A 23176-nucleotide genomic window follows, 5' to 3' on the forward strand; every position below is an offset into this window, starting at 1 on the left:
GGCAGGGCAAGAGAAGTGCCAAACCTGAGTAGGACAGCCAGGTCTGCTTGCGATTTTCAGTTGTGTGTTTGCAAACATCAGGGTAGGAGGAGGGGAAGTGTGTTGGTGTGCAAGGTAGCAGCTAGTTAGGAGGATGAATGCACCCTGTCCTGATGGCAATTGTGTGATTGAGCCTAGTGAGTCCATGGATAGGTTGGGATTTAGACCTGGTCTCTCCCACGTCCAAGTTTTGGAAAGCTGTAGAACAGATTGCTAATATTTCTCTTTGCTTAGCATAGATAGATAGATTTCTAAAGGGTTGAATACACATTATATTAAAAGGCCTGGTCTAAATTATTCTACATGGAACCTATGCCTATGTGGTAAACCTTGCAGCAAGCTCACCATTCGGGCGATTTTAGGGATACTTTTCATTTCCCCCCTTTATTTTAATTCTGAGTTTATTTCTTATCTACCTATTTCTTATTATTATTATTATTTCTTTTCTTATCTTATGTGATAAAATGATAGATAATACCTAATTTCTTTATGAATACACCATAGATACATTAAATCTGTTTTTGTTTTTGGTTTTTTTGCAAGGAAATAGGAAATTTTATTTGTCAAAAAGCCCAATGCCTAATGTAATCTGTGTTTTTAATTGCCAAGCTTACATGGATCCCTCAGTCTGCTCTGGGTGTGGGTCAGTAGCGGCCGGTGAGGGTGCTGGTGTTGGGGTGGCAAGAGGCACCTTTAAGAGTAAAAGAACAGGCCCTTACCTCTACTCTCACCGCACCTGAACACTGCTCGGAGAAGCAGCATGCTGCCCGGCACCCCCTGAGGTGGGGGAGAGCCTCCACCACTCACTTGGCAGAGGGCGGGGGATCAGCTCCGTGAAAGCCAGGTGAGTGGCGGAGGCATTCTCCCACCACAGGGGGTGCTGGGTGGCACACTGCTTCTCCGAGCCGCGTTCATGTGCAGTGAGAGTAGAGGTAAGGACTTATTCTTTTACTCTTAAAGGTACCTCTTGCCACCCCTCCACCGGCACCCTCACCGGCTGCTGCTGATGTGGGTGCTCTACTGTGAACATGGAGCTCAGCTCTCTGGACCAAAATAGATCCATGTGTGCATCCTTTTGGCCAGCCCTGTGTGTTCATAAGACACTTTAGATGCCTTTGATTGCACACAGGGAAGCTTGGTGCATCACTTGTTATCCCAGCATTATCTGACAACAAAGTTTGCAAAAATTAATTTTGCATTTTATCAGCTGGGGTTTAAAGTACTAAATCCATGAGAATAATCTCTAAGGATTTTAGTGAAGTTCAGGCCAGTCTCTTCACACTTAAAAAATTGGGAAATTAAAAAAAGCGGGGGGGGAGCTTTGCCAGTGCAGTGGATAAAAGGTTGCCTAAGTAAAATAGAATAACACAAAATAAACTTGTTAATTCTGCATGCCAAAATAGGGTAATTCCTTTGTTAGGGTGAACACAAGCATTTGGCTTGTTGCTGCTGCTATTTTTTAATTACAGTATTATTATTATTCTCACTACTTTGTAACTTTTAGCTGGACCTGATGAAAATATTCCTCTATACTGATTAAGGAATCTTTTTATTTTTTAGCAACCTGGCTGCACACAACAGTTGTCTATTTTTAAATAAGTATCCACTGTTTACTAAGTTAAATATTAATTTCATGGGTGTGTGTGTGTTTCGTTTTCTTTTTTGTCATTTGAAAATATATTTTATGAGAAGTAAAGCGTATTCTTGACCTTCCTAGCAAGATCTATATTTACATCCTATCATTTCTCAGTTGATTCTTCTACTGAGAAATGGCAGAAAGGGTATGTGGATCTTGCAGATCTGTAAAATATGCTGATGTCTGCTCTTGTACATGAATGTTGCTTTCTAAGTCCTGTAGTCTACTTGGCAGACATACATAATGAGACATAAGTAAAGCAAGTGGGCAGAGCATGGTCTCGAGGTTAACCTTTGAACTCTGAACAGAACCATCAGGTCTAAGTTTACAGATATGGAATTGAGCTTTTAGAAATATTACGGAATGTGAAACTTCATAGTGAATGATCCAGTTCTTTTGTTACTTGCAACCAAGCTTTATACATTGAGTTAAAGAAAATAAGCTTTATACAGATTGTAACTACTACAGAAGCAGTCTGTTGTACTGTTGTGCAAGCAGTCCCTTGCACTATGAATGCCAGGTGACTAGAATCGTTTTCATTTTATACAACTATCATATTTTGTTTGCCCATACTTTATTTGAAGTATTTTATAAACAGCTATTATTTGAAGCATGTAAGCAGCAATTCATGTTATCTTAACCCAAATTGTAAAAAAAATATATTTTATTTTTACTTTTTCCTTAGGTCCTCCCATGCCATCCTCCTCATCTAGTCAATCCGTTATTGAACATTTACATTCCCCTCCTCCATCACCTAATCTCCATGACAACCAGAGATGGTTGCTAAGTACTAGTGCTATCCAGCCAGTTCAGGACTCTGACACTGATGAGGACTATACTGCCAGCTCTTATCTAGTACAGACCGGTCCTGTTTCAGTTTTTGCCTCAGGTCATGGTAAGCATAGGACATCTTGTCCATTGTTCAAGTACACTTCCTTATTTTCATTTCTGTAACCAGACACTATAATGAAATACTAACCAAATGGAAATTGTTTGGTAGTTTCTATTTAGAAAACCTGTGCAAAAACATAATAATAAGTAGATTTATTTTGTTTGTTGAAGCCAGCTTTTATTATCTATAACCAAAAGTGGTCTCTCTGTGGTTGTCTAGTTATAGTAGATTTCTAATTATATAGGAATCACTAATTCTTAATTATATACAATGTTATAACTTGCAGTCAATATCTGCTAATACAGTAGATGCTTCTTTTCCTTTAAAATGGTTGCCCGTTATTTGTTAAATTATTATGAAAACAAATCATTGGTACACTTTGGTAAACTTCCAACTTTAGACACTTATGGAGACTTTGTACAAAACTAAAAAGAGAGTACCCTGTCATATGCATCCCTCATTGTGTGAAAGGAGCTGTCATTCCTGTCATTGCCCACCTAGTGGACACAATTTTCACATATTTTCCCTTGCTGTTATGCATTTATTTATTTGGCAGCAATTACATGTTGGAGATCATGATAATAATAAGTGATTTGGAGGTGATTATCAGTGATTCTAGCTCCATTGATGAGTTTAGGGAGTTTTGAAGATTCACCCAGTTGTTGATAATGGAACATGTGAAATGGAGAATTGTCTTTTGAGCCAGAAGTTTGGATTCAACAGCAGGGTCCTGCCCAAAGTCAGTATTACATTAATAAGTCTTTGGTTGGTTAGTTGATTGATTGATTAATTTGCTTGCTTGCTTGCATGAAGGGCTGCAAATCTTTGCTCCAAGATCTGAAGCCCTTCAGGCAATGAAATCAAGGAGTGGAAAACAGCACCAAAAACAAAACAGGAGAAAAGGTAGACAAAACTCAAAAAAGTGCAAATAATATGGAGATGTATTACAAAATATTTTGCTACCAGATGGATTATGACTTCAAGAACATAAAAAGGCATAAGATCCCACTTACTGTGATAGCTCTGGCAAATATCAAGCCTCAAGGGATTCTGTGCGTTCCTTTTCTCCTGTTCAGCCCTTCATACAAACTATTTCCTAATTCTGAGAGAAAAGATGTTGTGATTTGTAAAGACTTTTTAAAAATGTATACAGTTTGACTGATTGTAGAATTATAGTTTTTGAAAGATACAGAGCTTATGACTGTTTCTGTAGCCCCGTTCAGGCATTCAAACAATGAATGCCATACATGCTTACAAGTGCTGGAAAGGGGTGAGAAGTACCTCCGTGGCATTTCAATCATCTCCCTCCCCTTGCTGCTCATGGAAATGGCAGCATTTGTGTGAAAAGGGAAGCTCTTTAATCATGATGGCAAGTGCTTCCATGATTGAAAACCTGGATTGCTCTGGGCTGCCAGTCATGGAAGCGCTCTCCCTCACAGTTACAGTGGGTCCCTCTGTAAATGTTAACAGTTGGAGAAAGGGGGTGAGTGACAGCTCTGGGCCAAGACTTCCTACCCACTTTCAGAGCTGTGTGAGTGCTTTGGGGGGAGGAAAACGATGGGGCTCATGACTGAAAAGGGCTCATCACTTTTGTTTTATCAAAAATATAATTTTTGTATCTTTTGTGGCAGGAAGATGTGCAAATTCCTGATACAAAGATAGCTTGTACATATTCCCTGCCATTGTAGGTGCAAATGTTCCACTCCAAACAATACAGAGAAGAACAGAGTCAAGAGGTACAAAACTCTTGTGCTTCCTGCTCACCATGAATCATTGCCACAGTTGGTTAATAGCTATAGCTACAAGCAGTAAAACATGAAGTGCACTGGACAAGTTCACAGATTTCTCCAACACCAGTACTAATATTGCTCACCAACCTTTCAAGTTGCGCTGGTCTTGCTGTCTAATGGGTTGGCTCAAGTTATCCCCACCATTCTAGAACTTCTCAAGCTGCTGTCTTAGTGTTTGACTTGAGCTCTGTCACTGGAAGTCTCTTTCCACATCCCAGTGTATTTATTCCCACTTTCAGTCCTGCTCTCTTTCGCCTGCTGTTGGTACCAATGTTTAGCATTAGCCAACTTTTGTGTAGAGGGACAAAACAGAGAAGAGCGGGGGAAATGGCTGGAAGATGGCAGTTCTCCTTTCAGTGTATTGAGCTTGGTATCTTTCACAGTACAGAACTTTTAAAACTAGGAGCATTATACCTGGCAATATGGGGTTGTTTTTTTCATATCTAGAAACCTACATACTTGTTCAATTAAAAACATTGTTGTTCTTATATAAAGTCATCTTCAACCAAGACTCAAATAAGTTAATATTTTTAACAGAATATTTGAAAATCATCAGTTTTGTATGATCTGACTTTATTTTATTTTATTTATTTAACATATTTTTATACCGCCCAAAACTCACGTGTCTGGGCAGTTTACAACAAAACAAACAAACAAACAAACAAACAGAAAAAGTTAAAATAAATGACCAGAGAAAACTTAAAACATTAGTTAAAACAAAATAAATGATACAGTAAAAGTTAAAACATTACAACAATTTAAATTTTAAAACAATATTTTAAAATGATGTTAAAACTGTTAAAACAATAAAACAGTGCACTAATAGCTTTATATAATACAAGCAAGTGCAAATATATCCTACTCTTTAAGAGCCCCAACTTTCAGGGCCCCAACCTTCAGCCATCATTTTCTTTGTAGATTTCAGAAAGCAAGCTTTTAAAATACACTCATTATTTAGTTTCTGCACTCTGTGGAAGGTACTTAGAGGAATCCCCATTATTTCAGTCCAAAATTTCATTCATAATTATTCACCAGTAAGGAAACAGGGTCTGTTTGAATGGTATTTTGCACCTAGGGTATTATTTCGAGTGAGTTTCAGAGCAGGTCTCAAGCTCAAATTCTCTTTACCAACCCATTAGTGCTCCCCTTAGAGATAACACATGGATGGATGAGATATCACATTTTCAGGTTCTATGTTTTCAGGACAGCCTATAATCATACCCTAGATCAGAGAACACCTTCATTACATCTATATTGAATGATAAATTTTTGTCATTTCCATGTTTTCTTCTTATGAAGAAAACATATCAGATATTTAAAATTAGGAGAGGTTACAAAAATTGTATAACTCTATGAGAATTGTAACAATTCTGGTGAAATGGTTTGCTGGGATTCATAACCTGTCTCAGTTAAAGCAGTTTGGGAGAACTAAAATTATTTGAAGATGTCAGTATATCATTTCATGCATAATCCATTATTTTCTGATGTATAATGCAAAACAACAAGTAATAATGATGAAGAAATTTCATGAATCTGGGTCAACTGATATTACATGATACAGAGAGATTCTGACTACTCTGATGACAAGATAAACACACGCATGAGATGAAATTATTCTTCAAACACGTATCTCTTTTGATCCAGTTAATGTTTTTGTTTTACTGTGTTCTGCACCTAGTTGCAAGCAAATGGCTACCATAAGTGTTCTTTTATTAGCTTTAATAGGGTACATGGCATTTAGCCACGATTTCCCTCTTCATATTTTGCTGCTTGTTGATTTTTTATTTCTGTTGTGATTGAGATATGACAAATAGCCTTAAGAAAATATTCAAGTTCCAATATTTTTTTGTTGAAATATACACATGCCCCGAAGTAAAAACTCTTGTAATACGTCTATAAAATATATAAGCAATTGGGTCATTTATATCAGGTTTTACCTAATCTATGTATGGTATATTTGATGTTTCAAATAGTCTTAAAGAGTAGTCTACAGTGATGACTCATCTGTTAGTGCAAGTTGTAATATAGTATTGAAATCTTTTCAGTTTTTCATTTTAAAAGATCTACATTATCAGCAAATAACAAACAGGGAGGTCATTCACACAAGCAAAAACTGTTCTACCTCGGTTTGGGAGCTGTGTATACTCTCAATTTTCAGTTGTATGGAAGCAAGGTATGAGGGAAATTTGGGTAGAAGTGATTATATGGAAGTAAAGAAGAAGGAAATGCTACTCAGGTTTTCCTCCTACCTTGCTTCCACACAGCCAAAAATTGGGAGCACACACAGCTCCTAAACCCCAGGCAGAACACAGTTTTTGATTGTATGAATTAACTCAAGAAGTTTTTTAAGTCCTGTGAGAAATACAAATTGACCTTTTCTGTTTAAAGAGGCTGATGTGTAACAGTAGAAAATGAAACAAACTCTTAGAATTTTACACTGTAAATGAGGCAAAATAATTAAACAATAGTGTGAATAGTTATATCTGAAGATCACATGGTCAACATTCAGATTTAATTTCCATGTATCAAAATCAGTTGCAGGAGTGTTTAATGTAATATAGATATGCACATGTGTGCAGTTTATTAAAATAGGCTTGCAGGTTATGAATAGGGTTAATGCCTTTCACATTGCAATCACTCATTGGCTCCAAATCCCAATTTCTGTTCACTCACTTCTGTGGTCAGCTCTGTCCAAGATCTTCTCCACTCCACCCTTCCTCATATCCAGCAGACAGAGAATGACAGTAGCTCCTTTCTTGCTAAATTTCCTTGCTTTTTTGTACCCTGAGAATGCATTCTGACAGTTAAGAAACTTTTCAAAGCTTACTTAATGGCACCTCTAACCATATGAGGAGCTAGTTGCATGACATTACAGGTACAAGCAGAGGAGTTGTAATATTCCTTAATATTCGGGTTGGAAGCCCCAAAGCATCTGCCTCTCGACCAGTGCTCCCTGTAGTCAACAGTTGTTGACTACAATTCCCATCATCCCCAGATGCAGTGATCTTGGCTATGGATTATGGAAGTTGTAGTCAACATCTAGGAACCCGTGTTACATAGAATACTGTTCCCCACATGGTTATACACTTTTAAGTGTCTGCTTACTTAATGGCTCTCAGGTACCCTGAATGTAGCTTGAATGTAGGTATAGTTGTGCAAATTAACTGTAAAGTAACACAATTTTTAAAAAGAAGCCTACATTTTTATGAGGAAGAAGTATTCATAGAAAATATTTGAAGATTAGTTCCAGAAGTATGAGGATGTAACAGAAATGAAATGTGTCAAGAGTTCTGTGCTGGATATACCCTAAGGTGTTGTATCATAAGCAAATTAACCCAAAGTCAAAAAGTAGGAACACTTTGCAAAATTTTGATGAATGGTTTGGCTGTGGTTGTATAGCTCTGGTTGAACCCTCTGGTTGTATAGCTCTGGTTGACCCCTCTGACACAAGGTTTCATTGTAATGTCAAATAGTTCGTACAAGTGTGATGTGAGAAGTTGAAATCCTGTTACAGAGAAGAACAGTTTCTCTCTCCAGAATTTGAATTTATGCATTAGCCATCTCTTGGAATGGAAAATATTGTCAACTTTAAAGCATTCAATAAAGCATAAAAACCTAATCAGTAGGATGAAGGGATTAATACATGAGGCAAGTCTTAAGAAGCTCAGTATGTATGGTCGATCTTGGCTAAAGATGGAAAACGAAGAAACAGAACATTTCCCAAAAGGCAAGAAACAGTCTGTGCATTGCATGGGGACATATTTGTGAGCACTGACACTTCGAAGAAAAAAACTAGGCTGAAAAGTAAGAAAATCTTCCTGCCAGTGGAGTCTATTAAGAATTGTAACAATCTCCCAAGGGAAATGATAGAAGCATTGCCACTTCCTAAGTTTAGACACTGGAAAGGGGGCGGGGGGAGAAATTACTGATTAGGGTGCATATATGTGCTGCCTACTTTATAGGATCTTTGCACTCCATGCCTCTATACATAGAGATATCTTCCTTTAACACATAGGGACATCTTACTTTATCCCTAGTCAGACTTGTCCATCCTTGACAAAGGAAAATTGCAGGGATGTTCACGAAATGGATTCTGCATTCCGTTCCAAGACATATTCTGCCAAAGTCAACTTAAAATATTAGCTGACATCCTGATTTGTGCTGCATGCATGATCCTAACACCAGCACTTGCACAGTACCAGCCCCTGCACTTATGAAGCATAGACACTCTTGCTGAAGAGCGTAAATACTTTCAAAGCTCTCCTGCATTCTGGAAACACTCTGTTAAAGTGGAAACACATTCTTGAAGGTCAGGGGTGTGCTTCTGCTTTAACAGAGTGCTTCCAGTGTGTGGAAGAGCAACACAAGTATTTGTACTCTTGCACAACAGTGCCTGTGCTTCATAAGTACAGGGATTTCAGTGCTAGGACACCGATGTTACACTCTGCACACCGATGTTAAGAGCACATATGCAGCATCAGCCAGTTATTTTAAAATTTCAGCTTCTCCTACAACCTTGTAATTTCATGTTCAGCAATTAGCTATATATTCCATTCAAAAAAATATCAGTACTTTTGAATTTCAAAACTTGGTACATACCAGCAAAGTTGGGTGATCATCTGCTTATGCAAGGCAAATAAGTATGTTTGATGTGTGAGCAATACATGTTCAAATGTAGCAGGTATCAGCAACCTGCAGTCATAGTGAGAAATGAATCAGATGTAGTGTAAGAATAGTCAGTAACTGGGCATGGTTCATGTAGCTGATTGTGTACGTGGTTCATACGTGTATATGATCAAAATAATACGTGGTTTATAAAAGCACAGGTAAAATACTGCATGCTCTACTCAGATCCCTGCCTCCAGGTTCACAATAGGGACTGTAGTATGTTGCCTGTTAGAGAGAGAGAGAGAGAGAATGAATGAGAATACACTGAAAAGCTGATCATACCTCAGTTAAGACAACAAAGTATCTTGCCTCTATACATAGAAGCACACTTTTTAAAAAAAAAATGTTGAGGGCATGAACTTGTGTGTCTCCTGCTTATTTTAAAACTGTATTACCAATTACAAATTTTCAAAGCAGCCCACATAATACTAAAATAATATTGGTAAAACGAACTTAAACCAAATAAAACAAGATACAGAGGCCACCTGCTTGTGACCTCACCTCTATTGAACCATGTTCACCTCTTTACATTATTTCAATTGCAAGCCTTTCTCTGTCTGTTTCTCCCTCTTATTTACCATACTGTCCCTCAATGATAGATAGGGCCATTTATTCCTTATTATAAATTTAAAAACTACATGAACTGTAGAACAACGCAGCAGAGTTTTAGCTTTTAACAAGTGCCAGTGTCATCAATGGAACTTGCTTCCAAGCTGTAGAATAACAGGCATCTTGGTAAATCTATACACTGCATAGATGTATATTCAAACAGAAAGCTATAAAAAGCTTCAGCAAATATGGAACAAGCTCATTCATGTACCTTTTGCAAAAATGCATGTTGAATTCATCGAGGCCTACTGAATTGTTATGATTCAGGCACAGCGCAGTGCATCAGTGCTTGAAGCTATCTAAAAAGGCATTTAATCTCCTACATAGAAAACCAGACAATAACCAGGAGGGTCAATAATATCCTTTAGGTACAGTTCAACTAATTTCTCTGTTTGACATGCTTGAGAAAAATGAAGTGGCTTTTAAAAATCAACAAATGTTTCTGAGTCTAGCCAATTATTTTTTTTATCTCTTTCTAATATTTTATTTGATGAGGTTACCATGCATTCTTTTATTTTAATCATTCTGCCAGAACCCTGTCAGCATTGTTCCTCTAACATAAAATAAAATGTATAGTTCAGTTTAATTAAGCGTTCAGTCCTTTTGCTAAGAGGAAATTAAAGTCACCCCTTCAATCTTATCCCACCAAAATCAAATAATATATTGTAAATAGTTAGTAATGACACACGTGTTGTAGCTTATATTTGTTTCCCAATGTTTGCAAAAGCAGTGTTTTTCAATTTTTGTTGCTTTAGAAGCAGGGACCAATTATTTCTTTTTGAATTGTGGCTTTCACAGCTTTAGGAGAATATTCACACCCACAACTATCTATATAACATTACCTGCATCATTCCAAAAAGAGTTTAAGCCTATTAACAAATCAAAGGGATAACAAATTATATTTTAATAGTGGATTTGTCAAATCTGATAGGCTGCCAACCACAGTACACTCCACCTTCAAAATCACATTTAAATTATAAGAGATATTAACCAGGTAGAACTGAGCATGCTAAATCTACCAGTAAAACTTAGATAGATAATGGAGCCATTCAAACGACCGGGCGGGTGGGGCAAAGGCTGTACAAAGCTTACCTTCCCTGCAGATAAGCCAGGGAACCCTGCTGGAAGCGTAAACCATGCTCCCAGATTATCTGCTGCTGCGCCAGGCAGCATGGTGCTCCGGAGGCCAGGATGGAGGCACTCTGGAGGCCCATCTGTATTTTTTCAGGCTAAATGTAGCCTGAGGAGATACATGATCCTGGAGCCTGGGTTAACGGCATGTTGATGCTGTTAACCCAGGCTAAGAGCCGAGCTGAAAAGTGGGCTAGGCAGTACAGTGTCGCTGTGATTGGGCCCGATCCTGGTTGTTCTTACATGCAGCCTAACCTAGGCTGGGCTTCCCTAGCCTGTGTTAGGCTGTGCATGAGAACAGCCTCAATTAATACTTATCCAAAGGATAGATTTCTGTTTCCTAAGATTTCTGTTTCCTGAGTGAGCACTAGCTGGGCTGCCTGTACCAGCTATTTGCCTGTGAAAAACAAGTAAGAAACTGTAGGGCCAAATCTACCCTGCAAAACACTCACTTTTGCCTCCTAATGATGAAAGAGCCCCAGATAGCCCCTCATAACTGTCTTCTGGAAGTAAACAAACAAAATGAAACCAATGGAATAGCTTCCTAAAGTATTTCATTTTAATTCTCTCCTCTCACAGAACATAAAGCACATACAGTGCTGGTCCTTCCTGCCCTACTAAGCTAACATGAAAAGCCACAGACCTTACAGCAGGAGCCTATATTAGGTTCCCCCACCCCATATCAGTGTCAACTCTCAAGAAGAACTGGGTTAATGGTAGTGTGCAGACAAACCACAGTGTGGGCCCTCCCATATCACCCCAAATTTCTCATATTACTACTTGTACAGGAAGGAATGACAGTGCTGTGGCTGCTATGCCGCTGAAGTAACACAAGTAACCAATCTAATTGGCTAAATTTGCCTCCTCCTAACAGATGATGCATAAGAGCTAGAGGGATGAGAAGTAGGCGGAAATTAATTTGACTGGGAGCCAAGCCATTAGAAGAGCTGTGTGTTTAAACCTAGATCTTAAGCAATCACATAAAAGTTGGGTGGTAAAAGGTCTGATAACAAGCAAAAGAGAAGTGGGTGAGGAGAGCTAAATCCTCCCCTCTCCTGCAGCTTACTCTTTTATTACCTTCTTCCTCAAGCATTTTTCTTTCAAACAGGCTTCCTTCTGCTATAGGAAGCTTGGCTGGTAGGCAAGTGCCTAGGAAAGAGGCAGCAGGGATGTACCCCTCAAGTGTGGGATGTGCTACTCATGCATGCACCCCTTCTGTTCCTTAATTTAGACCCTACCCCACTTGCAGCAGGTTTAACAATGGAGATCTTGTGCCTTCATATCTAATCTACCCCTTATAATACTTTCTTCCAGATATACTGTACCTTCCTTTCACATTGGTCCAATTTATCTCCTGTTTGATGCCACATCGGCTGTAGGGATTCGTGCACTGATTCGAAATGTGAGGTCGGGAACCTTTAAGAGCGAGGAAAGCAGGTCCATATCTGCTCCTCTGCCACTTGCTGCAGCTTCCTGCTGTGTCATTGCACTCCCTGTCACTTGTCACGTGGCAGAACGCACATGGCCTCCATGTATGCGTGGCAGCCATTGCATCATCAGCGTGGCAACTATGCTGATGATGCAAATGGCCATTGCGCATGCAAGGAGGCCATGTGCGTGCTGCTGCTGTGTTACACCACAGCAGAAAGCTGTGGTGAGTGGCGGAGGAGCAGGTACAGACCTTCTCTTCTCGCTCTTAAAGGTTCCCAACCTCACCTTTCGAATTGGTGCACAACCGTAATTTGTGCACATCCCTAAGCAGGCTATTTGTTGGGTTGTTTTTTCCCTTTTATTCAGTTTTTAAAAAACTTATATTTCTTTCCTGTGAAAATAAAAAGTATCTATTTTAGTTAAGCTCTAGTCAGTTGAGTGGACTCAGTCACCGACTCTAACTGGACTTCTATAATCTACTCATGTAGTAGGTTTTAACCTGAGATCTAAGCTGCAGTCAAGCAGAAAGAAGATCGGATCCACCCACCCCTCCCAAATAGGGGCTGGGTTCATAATAAGATTTTGGCATCTGGGATATACCCTTTCTACTAAGATCTGAGGCTCTTTGACACAGTAAATGTCATGGAAAGCAAAGGGTCCTGAAAGCAACCTTGCCATAGGCATTAGAGAATGAAGTGATGTTATAAATGAAGTCAGGGACCAAGAAAAGTGATTTTCTTGGATGAATTCCTGTTGGTAAGAGTACGCAATGTTTCAGCCTTAACTGATTATTCTTTTCACTGGATGAACTATGTGAGGCTCCTAGGTGTCTTACCTCAATAAGTTTATCTAGTTGCTTTGCATATATGAATTATTTTAGTTCATTATTGAATATGTTTCTGTGTCGGATTATATTATTGTTATTACGGAAAATTGGCCAAATGCTATGCAAGTGCAAATATAGCAGCCCACATGCTTGTGCAGTGTTATGCTGGTATTTCTGATTGGCCTGCTCTGCTGTAGGTATCTAAGGAGCACAAATGTGCAAATACTTAAAAAGTTACGGACCAGCACTTTGGTAACACGTTTTACATTCTTCCATTGCAAGCTGCACTCTTGAAGTGCGACGCACAACTTTAAGTGTTTGTGCTCTGTGCAAGACTGCCAGCACATTTAGACATCTGCAGCAATGCAGGCGATTGGAAATGCCAGTGTAACACTGCAGAACACATGGACCACTTCATTGATTCATATAACATCGATATCGCTACTGAAGGCTTGCTAGCATTGCAGACTATTCTGAACCTTGAGATTCTTCTGTTTTAAAGAACTGTTTTAAAGAACTATGAGAGAGCATAACATTAAAATAATGTTGAATGTTTTAACAGTGTTGAAGTCACTGAGAACACAAATTAGTTTGCAAGCCTTGTAATTTGTGGTTTTGGTCCTATGATTTTTACAAAACTAAACCAAGGAGAGGTTTAAATTAGCAAAAGAAGAGCAATCACATGTTTGTTTTCAAGTTGTTTTAAGTAGCGGACGTGTTCTTACATTAAAGTGGAAACTTTCAAATTACAGCAAAATATTTAAATTATTAATTCAATAACCTTTCCCCTTGTATATATTTCTTTCTCCTATAAAAGCTTCAGGGTAGCTTTGAAAGAATAAATTTTCTGCTCTTTGCCACCTCACACAAAAGACTTCTCCATTTAGTATCTTTCTCTGTCCGGATGCACCATTGGCATGAATCTCACTGTCACTAACCCATTAAGAGCACACTAAAGTAGTATCCCTGGTTTTTTAAGGAATGCAGAGTTTTGTCTAGAAGGCACATCAGCCTTCTTTCCTCTTGCTAGATCAAGAATTCCTATTGTCAGATGCAGTGGGCATGAAAGCAGCAATTTTACAGCACAAAAACTCCAATAACATTTACTGCGGTTGGCTGAGATTGAAATGCACACAGGCACTGCTCAGTCTTGGTTTCTTAAGCACCAGCTTCCCTTGGCTTCTTGCCAGTTTGTGCATTTCAAAGAGACAAGTCCTTTAAGGGGAAAGAGTTTTCCTTGTAACTTGCTGTGGGGTAAACAGACCATTCAGGCATAGTTTATTGCATTACATAGTTGACTATGCATAGCAGAATGAAACACAGTAATTGGCAGAATTATTTTGATCATTGGAATTCATAAGTATGAAATAGCTTTTGTAAGCCAGAAGAAGGAGAAAGATGTGATAATTTATTATAGTGAATCGGGTGATAGTCTGCTTATGAAAGCACTTAAGCCTCCCCCCCCCCTTTTGAAATAAATTGATTTATCTGGTTCTGCAGTTATATGAAATGGAATGGCGGCTCTTAAAAACAAAGTGGACAGTCCAGCTGAATTGAAGCACTCTTAATGCCCATTGATTTCAATAGGATATTGAACATGCTGAATTAGCTATTGAAATCATTAGGGCAAAATGTTTAACATAGTTTGGAGTGTGTCTAAATGTTGAAACAGTTGCCAGGATTCAGGCATAATTTTGCTATGCTGGTGCATTAATAATGAACTTTCTCTTCCTCCCTTCTGCATTCTATTCCTGAATTCCTTCCTTTGTGAGCATAAATTCTTTTTGCCAGCCTTAACCAGCTACTGTTACTGGTACTGCTGTTGACTATGATCAACACTTCCCAGGATGCCATCTTAACCAGAATTTGAAATCTGGGTTTTGATCAATGGTGGTATCTATAAAGAGGAAGAATAACTCTTCTATACAGTATTAGTTGTACCAGTGTCTCTCAACACAGTTTGATCTATAGCACTATGGTTAGAGTGTTGGACTAGGACTGGGGAAGCCCAAGTTCAAATCTTTGTTCAGCCATGAAACGCACTGGGAAACTGTGGGCCAGTCACTTCACTCAACCTAACCTACCTCACAGGGTTGTCGTGAAGATAAACATCATCATATACACTGCTCTGGACTCCTTGGAAGAAGAATGGGATATAAATGTAAAAATACAAATAAATAAAATAAATCTGGAATGAAGAGAGGCACACAACCTATCAGTGACAACCCCAAAACTCAAGTAGCTTCTCATGCAGTTCATGGAACTATCAATCTTAATAGGCACATTATTGGGCAGAAACAAGGGCCCAATAAACCTGGTCACAACTTCCATGTATTTTAAACAAGTTGCTTTAACTCCAACATTCAACATTGGGTGAAATTTTATTTATGTAAATATATTGCATATTGTTGTTATATCTGGATTTGTCCTCTTCTTTTCTACCTCCTTCTCTCTTCTCCAAAAGAAAGACATGATGAAGACTTGTGCGATCAACCTTAGCTTAAGTCATGACCCAGTTGAAGACCACAGTTTCCAAGGGGCATCTCTGCAAATGTGTGAGATGCCTTTGTATGTGGAGCTTGGTTGTACACAGGAAGAATAATATTTATTAACAGTCAGTTTTACCTTGATTTAAAATGTCTAGAATGCTGCTAATTGTTAACAATAACAGATTGCAGAGCTGTAATGCAATCGTCCTTTAAAATTTCATTTTGTTTATGTGCTTCTTGAATCCTTTAAGAATTCGCTTGGCACATTTGATTTTTGTTCTATCAAGGGTTATTGTTATGATGTCTGAATATAAAGTAGCATAATTTGGTTATTATCGAACAAAAGTATGGTGCTGTTTGAATCTCTTATTTGCCTCAGATAGCTGTTAGTGTGGTTTCCTATAAATGGTATTAAGGCAATGGATTTCCCCCCCCCTTTTTGGGAGTAGCTGAGTTCTTCATTCAGAAGTCTGAATTCAAGGTCTATTTTTACATTTGTGCTGTGTCTTCTATGTCCAAAACACACACACATATGTTTTCAGGAACAATGTTAAATAGTATCTGCGGTAATCTTACGTCTCTGGGTTGCTTTCCAGTAGCTTGCCCTCTGCTGAGTAGGAAAAAGGCAAGAATAAGAATGACCTTGAACCCCTCTGCCAGTGTGTGCCTGTAGCGAAAATGCTTCAGAAACCAAGTGAAGCACTTCTAATGAATTGTGCTTTTGATTCTTTGAATCTGCACAGCATCTCCATCAGGTTTTTACAGCTGGACTCTTGCTGTAATTGCTACTGGGATGAGATGCACAACATGGGGTGTTGAAACCAAGTACTTATATTGTCTTACTGGCCAAAAATATAAGGCATAGTAGGAGCAACAGACTTCATGAAATTCACACTTGTATATCTTCATGTTCTTTTCCCATTTCTGACACGCTGCTGATCTGTCAGCAGGCACTCTAGATGGAGGTGATAAAAATGACAAATCCAAAAGGTGTTTCTTAAAGCTGTTACGTCTCCTTCAAGTAGAAAACTCTGGTTGTAAATATGTAATAAGTCTGCTCTAAGATTTGGCTGCAATCCCCGAACATACACTGGAGCAATGCTGTTCTTCTCAGTGGGACTACTTTGAGATATAGATATATATGCACATGCTGTCTCTCTTAAAAACAGTTAATATTTTGCAACTGCCTTAGCTGGGTCAACTCAGAGCTTTGTAATTATATTATTGCCAGAAGTAAAAAAAAATCAGCAATAAATTTACAGTTTTGATTTTCTAAAATTAAACATCCCCCCACAAAGTGCATTGTAGTAGTATTAGATTGGTATGTAATCTAGCCTTAACCTGTGAAATAGAGTGGGGAAGAAATATAAAAAAATGATTTTAGCTTCAAAATCTCTTTGCTACACTGCTTGGTCACTTTAGATTATTATCACCAAATGTGCTGTTCAGAGTTGCAGTTTTGTATGGAAGCCTATTAGTGACCGATCTCAATAAACACCTCACAAAAGAATGCATGATAAATTCTCAGCCTTCTGCAATGCCAACTTGTAACGTATTTTCTAATTTTTAACAAATATTTTCAAGTTTTGTAACCCCTAAAGAGTTCACCTCAGTGGCATTGAAAAAAATCCACACCTTTACATTAAAAGTATGCTTAGGTGGCAGCTACATTTTTTTTTCACTCTTACTGCTGCAGCATGGGAACTAGGCCATGTGGAAGCAGGAATCACATTATACTGGTTGATCTGTCTTGAGGTCAGAGGAGTGCTCTCTGATCTCCATTTTGCTTAGTCCAAGCATGGCTGATTCTAGACTGCTTGGTATACAGCAAGCTATACAAAAGGTATACAAAGAAGCAGGGTCAGGAAACAGCATCTAATTCAAGCAAGTTCTTCCTTTCAGTGATAAACATAAACATTCACACCCAATATACAAGATACCTTAATATTCTTTAATTAAGCTTTTTTTGGGTGAAGGTTAAATTCACCAAATTTGGATTTTTGACTCTGCTACTCAAATTCTGTCTCAGCGAGCTTCACAAGCAACCCTGGCTCTACCTCAGCAGAACCCTTTAGCAGGTTCCATTGTGTGCTGGTTTTTGAGGCTCCTTTTAATAACAGGTAGCAAGCGGCTGCAGAAAGGATGATTTCATATCCGGTGTAGGTTTGCATGGCCTTGCATGGGCACATGAGGTAAAGGATTCTCATGAGATTGCAACTCAATTAATTATTCATTCATAAGGACCATAGGTGAAAGAAGTTCAACTATTAATACATAGTTAATCCTGCAAGATTTTTTTTAACCTGAGAAAGCCATAACCATAAAAGGCTGATATTTAGCAGTGTAAGGTTAAAAGGGCAATTGATCTGGTAAAAAAGGGAAAGCAAACAGCTTTAGCACACTTGTTGCCCTTGAGAGTCTGAACAGAAAAAAGCAACAGTTAAAAAGGCGTGTTTGAATTGTAGATAGAGAAATTAAAAGTTGTGCTTGGATATATTTATTTAATTAATTAATTTAAAATATTTCTATACCGCCCAAAACTTGTGTTCAATATATACCATTTAATAAACTGCCAGCCCTGAAGTTTGATCAGGTCATCTCCTTTTTACTGTGTTAAAATGATCAGGTTGTCTCCTTTTAACCCGGCTTAGGCTTAACCTGGGACCTTTGTTCCATAGATCATGAAGAACTCATAAAGCCTTTATCTGCATAGCCCCACTCCCTTAACAGTATATCTGGGTTCCAGTTTTTGGTGTGACAGTTTTTGGAGCTGTCTGTAACTAAACGGATCAAACTCAGAATACCATAAGTCTTCTACAGGATGATAAACTCAATTTATTTTTCTCATACCCTTCGTTTCCTGGCAGCATTCAGTCTGTCTGTTTTCCTTCCTGCTGAGAATGTGAGCTAAACTGAGTATGGGAACATGCCAGTGAAAAGACAATTCCTTCTTTTGCTCTCACACATCAATCTCTCCTTTCTCTTCTTTGCTCTCTTAGCCTTACTTTCAGGGAACAGTGGAAGTAAGGGAACAGAGACCATAGCTTCCTGCAAGGAAGGAGACAGATTGAGGGTCGGGTGTACTTGTGGAGAGATTCTTCACCTCATGTCTCCCTCCTTCCAAAGCACAGAGATCAGGAACAGAGGAAGTCATAAGAACAAAGGAAGCTGTCTTCTACCAAGTCAGACCATTGGTCCATCTAGCTCAGTATTGTCTACACAGACTGGCAGCAGCTTCTCCAAGGTTGCAGGCAGGAGTCTCTCAGCCCTGTCTTGGAGATGCCAGGGAGGGAACTTGGAACCTTCTGCATGCAAGCATGTAGGTGCACTTCTCAGATCGGCCCCATCCCCTAAGGGGAATATCTCACAGTGCTCTGTTAATGGAACTGCTCTGGGGTGTTTGGTCAGCACACCAATGTTCAGGCTTTGTGGGGAATTAGCTCTTAAAGAGGGTCAGCTCCACCAGTTTTAATTTGTGAAAACAAACTCAAGAAATGACTGGATTGAGGTGATAGTTTCAAAATTAAAAGAAGAATTTATTTGAGGGAGGAAGGTACAGAAAAGAGAATTGTGTGGTTAACAACAACAAATATTTATATACCGTGCTTCCAAAAATGGCTCAGGACAGTTTACACAGAGAAATAATAAATATATAAGATGGATCCCTGTCCCCAAGGGCTCACAATCTAAAAAGAAACATAAGACAGACTCCAGCAAAAGTCACTGGAGGTACTGTGCTGGGGGTGAACAGGGCCAGTTGCTCTCCCCCTGCTAAATAAAGAGAATCACCACATTAAAAAGGTGCCTCCTTGCCCAGTTAGTAGGGGTTAAAGCAAATAAAAATACATTTCTAAGTAAACAAACTACAATGAGGTATTTTAGCTTAAAGTCTAATTGTGTAAGTTCCCAGGCGGGCAAGAGAAAGGGGCTTGAGAGAGAGATAGGGGTAGTTTGGATTTAAGAAAGAGATAGTTTTATCCTAGTTGCCGGGCAGATGGCTCCCTTCACCTGATCTGGACAACGGGACATCAAGACTCCAGGGAGGGCTGTAAAGACTCGTCCTTCAAGACAGCATGATTGGAAGCAGGAGGGTTGCAGGGATTAGTAGAGGGAGAGGTCCACTCGAGAAGGGTACCTCTGTGAGCCAGCTTCCTATGGCAGCTAGGTAAGCTGGATGGATTGGCAGAAGGACCAATCTGGAAAGTGGCATGAAAAACCGGACACAGCCTGGTGTGCCCTGTGACTAGTGAATTACCCAAGAAGTTAATGATTTCAAGCTCTTTGTAGGTTGCAGGAGAGCAAAACTAGTGCTCAATGGAGTCCAAAGTATAACATACGAGGGAACATGAAGATTGTTTGCTGGGGTCCTTGTTGGAGTCTCCAGAGAAAGGCACGGGAGAGCACAAGGATTGTAGGGAGTGTCCAATGAAGTCCCAAGTGACAGGCACAAGGGAGCATCTGTTGAAATCCCGAGTGCAGAGCACAGGGGAGCACACTGGTTCATGGAAGTGGGGATACTTATATCCCAAAACATGCCTTGGAGGCAAATTCCTACTGTCCTACTTGTTTGATTAGAAGTGCCAGGATAGACCTGCATGTAATGCATTGTTGCTGATCTTTCTTCCTGAGTATACAGTGTGGGAATTACCTACATATGCCAAGGCTTTTGTGATAAAAATCAGAGTATGCAGGTGTATACTCTGTTTATAGCGTATATACTCTGTTATACAGAGATTATACTCTGTAATCTTTTGCAAGAGGATGAGGGGAGTTAAGGCAGTTCACTCTGAGTTTAGAGTGGCCTCGGATGCCAGTTAATGCGCCAGGTTGGATAAAAATCAATGATTTTTTAAAAAATCAGATCTAAAGATAGTTTTCTGTTTAAGATACATTATAGTCCATAGGTTATTCATCATGAAATAAGTTTTTAATTATGTAGCATGAGGCTGTATATATGCAATGTTTAATTTTTTTGGTAAATGAATTCCATCAATCCATTCACAATGTCATGCTCTTCCAGAGGTTTCTGTAAGATTATTTTGGGCAATTTTTCTATCTAGAAGAGGACCAAAAATGAAACTTTCATCTGGTTGTAAAGATTATACCAGCAAGAATGAGTCTTTATGTAAAAAAACCATGATTTAAATCTAGTCTTACAGACAAGTGATTTAAATCGTGATTTAAATTGATTTGATTTAAATCAAATCCACCCTGTAACCCGCTGTAGTTAACTTCTGGAGTCTGCTTAGCTGGGGCTTCTGCATAGAGAGGGGTCGTGCATCTATATCCTCGTTCCAATTTGCTTTGTTTGTAGCTAGATCTAGGGGCAACTAGCCCATTGCCAACTAAGTTACTTGTCTCCATGTGTGCCATAAACTGAGAGTTCACGTTACTGTGAAGCTCCTGAGCATATCCAAAGTGCAATCTCCAGGCCTGGAGATGCAACTACAAACAGGATGCACCGGGCAGAATAAGCACAGCTAGCAGCTCACATATGTAGTCTCCCATTCAGATGCAAACCAGGGCAGACGCTGCTTAGCAAATTGGACAATTCATGCTTGCTACCACAAGATCAACTCTCCTCCTTCATAGCTCCACTCATAGCCCCATTTTTAGCTTGATCACAGGTAGGTTACAAAGACGGCCTTGCTATAGTTTCTTGTTATGACACCCATGGTCACACCTTTAAGACAGCCAGGTATATATTCCTTTTTCTTTCTTATTGCCACAAAGAATGAGGAACCAAAGAGCAAAAGACGATTAAATTAACTGTAAGATAAATGATTAGGAGTCTGTTCTGGCCAGTGGCTCCTTCTTGCAAATCAATGCATTACAAATGTATTATACTCACACATGTCATTTGTCTTAAAGGAAAAACTATATCATTTGTTATTGGCCTCTCCTCCTTTTATTCCTCCATTTACTCTTATTAGTGTTTCTTCTTCCTGTGTCTTGCACTTCTTCCTAAGAGCAGTTCCCCCCCCCCCCTTTCTAGCAACAGGATCCCATATGCTGTGTGCCATTATGAGGGTGGAGCCAATCTGTCCTTATTGCTGCAGGCTCCTGGTGCTGCTGCAGGCTCACAGTAAAGCCTCAGCAGTTTGGAGCATTTGTGCTGCAGCACAAATACTTTGAATTGCTCACCCATGCTTCATAAGCACTAGTTAGATTGGAATGGCATTCAGATTGCTTGGCATTCAGTTTCTGATCTAACTAGTGCTTTTGGAGTGCATGTGGGCTATTCAAAATATTTGCACAAAAGCCACGCCAGGGCTTTAGTGCTAGAGCTTGAAATCTTTGATGGTGCTTTGTGCACTTTTTACCTGTGCTCTATTTGTGAGATCTCTACATGGAATACAAACCTTTTACAAATAGCTGATTCTCTTAAAACCTTACAATAATTGGAGAATAAAAATGTCAGCTCTTTGTCCCATGCCCATTCCTCATAAAGGACCTACATAATGAAGAGTATTTTGAGCATTATTGGCATAGTTTTACTTTTTTAATATTAGTGTGTCCATGTAAAAGACATTAAAATTCCATTGTGTTTTTTTAATTAAATGAATAAAGATGGTGAATTGAATTCAAATATTCTTTTACTCTGAAGGAAAGAGTCTGCTTCCAAAGGAAATAGCCCTTTCATCAGAGAAGGGAACCTTTAGACCCAACCCAGTGATTTTTATTCCTGAAAAGAGACTGCAGCTCTCCAGAATCCCAACTACAAATTACAGCTCTCAGTTTCTAACCAGAAGGTTATATTCATCTCTTGACTTGAGCCTGCTGTGCACTGAGCTGAACTCAGGCCGGCTTTTGACATTTGTTTGCTGCCACAAAACCGTTTTAAGCAGTCGAGAGTTCCAAAAGCCCAGCTTGGTGCATGAGAGGTTGTAGTCCGATGACCAGCTTAGCTTGTCACAGGTGGAAGTCAGCACTGACGGATGGAAAACTGTAGCTGCTAAGGACTCACATGGTTTTCTCTGAAGTGGTGAGTCTCTTGTTCATCCCAGCTCATTAATCAGCTTGGTTTTTCTGAGCTTTCTTGGAGAGCTTTTAGGAAAACATAGGTTTTTATTATTATTTAGAATTCTCCTGGAAAGTTCAGACTGCTAGCACATCTTGCAGCTCTCCCACAAGCCCACCTTCACTGCCCCACTTTCCCAAACCAATTTACTCTTTCATAGGATGGGAGAACGTGAAGGAATTTTTTGTCAGGCAGAGACCTTATAGACCAAGGTCTGGATACTCCCAGACATCAATTGCCATTGGGATATGTTGCGTCTCCTGACCCAGTTTATTGAACCCAAGGAACTGGCTGGTGGTGACTCTTTTAGCTGCTGGAGCCAAGCTTTGGTGGAGTTGTAAATTGGGTTAATAATGGATTAAGGAGAGGGGCCTATGAATTCACAGTTTTGAGTCATTGGTGATATTGCTACTTGTACATAGACCAGGGTTATAAGCAACCCTTTTGCTGGCCATTTGTGACAGATAATCATCCCAAGAAGGATGGGCAGGAAAACATACTTGTAGAAACTCACTTCTTCAAACCATCCATGGACCATAGTCATTAGCTTTGGATAAGTTGGCTACTAAAGGTCAAGTTGGGGTGGGATCACAAGAGTGTGGCGGGTCAGGTTATGTGGCAACAGACAAAGAGCCAAGGCTGCC

The 23176-nt window shown here is 39.3% G+C and overlaps 1 protein-coding gene across 31 annotated transcripts in view; it reads left to right on the forward strand.

The window, feature by feature from the left end:
- Positions 1-23176, forward strand: part of TENM3 (teneurin transmembrane protein 3) — a 2371016-nt gene that overhangs the window by 2045736 nt on the left and 302104 nt on the right. For 24 of the 31 annotated variants that reach the window (XM_053252610.1, XM_053252608.1, XM_053252605.1 and 21 more), the window contains one exon: positions 2361-2570. The exons of the other annotated variants lie outside the window; for them this stretch is intronic. In XM_053252610.1, coding sequence (XP_053108585.1) covers positions 2361-2570 — 210 coding nt within the window. The remainder of the gene's footprint in view (positions 1-2360; positions 2571-23176) is intronic. 31 annotated transcript variants of the gene reach the window in all.

Source organism: Hemicordylus capensis, chromosome 5, assembly GCF_027244095.1.
Source record: "Hemicordylus capensis ecotype Gifberg chromosome 5, rHemCap1.1.pri, whole genome shotgun sequence".
NCBI lineage: Eukaryota > Metazoa > Chordata > Lepidosauria > Squamata > Cordylidae > Hemicordylus > Hemicordylus capensis.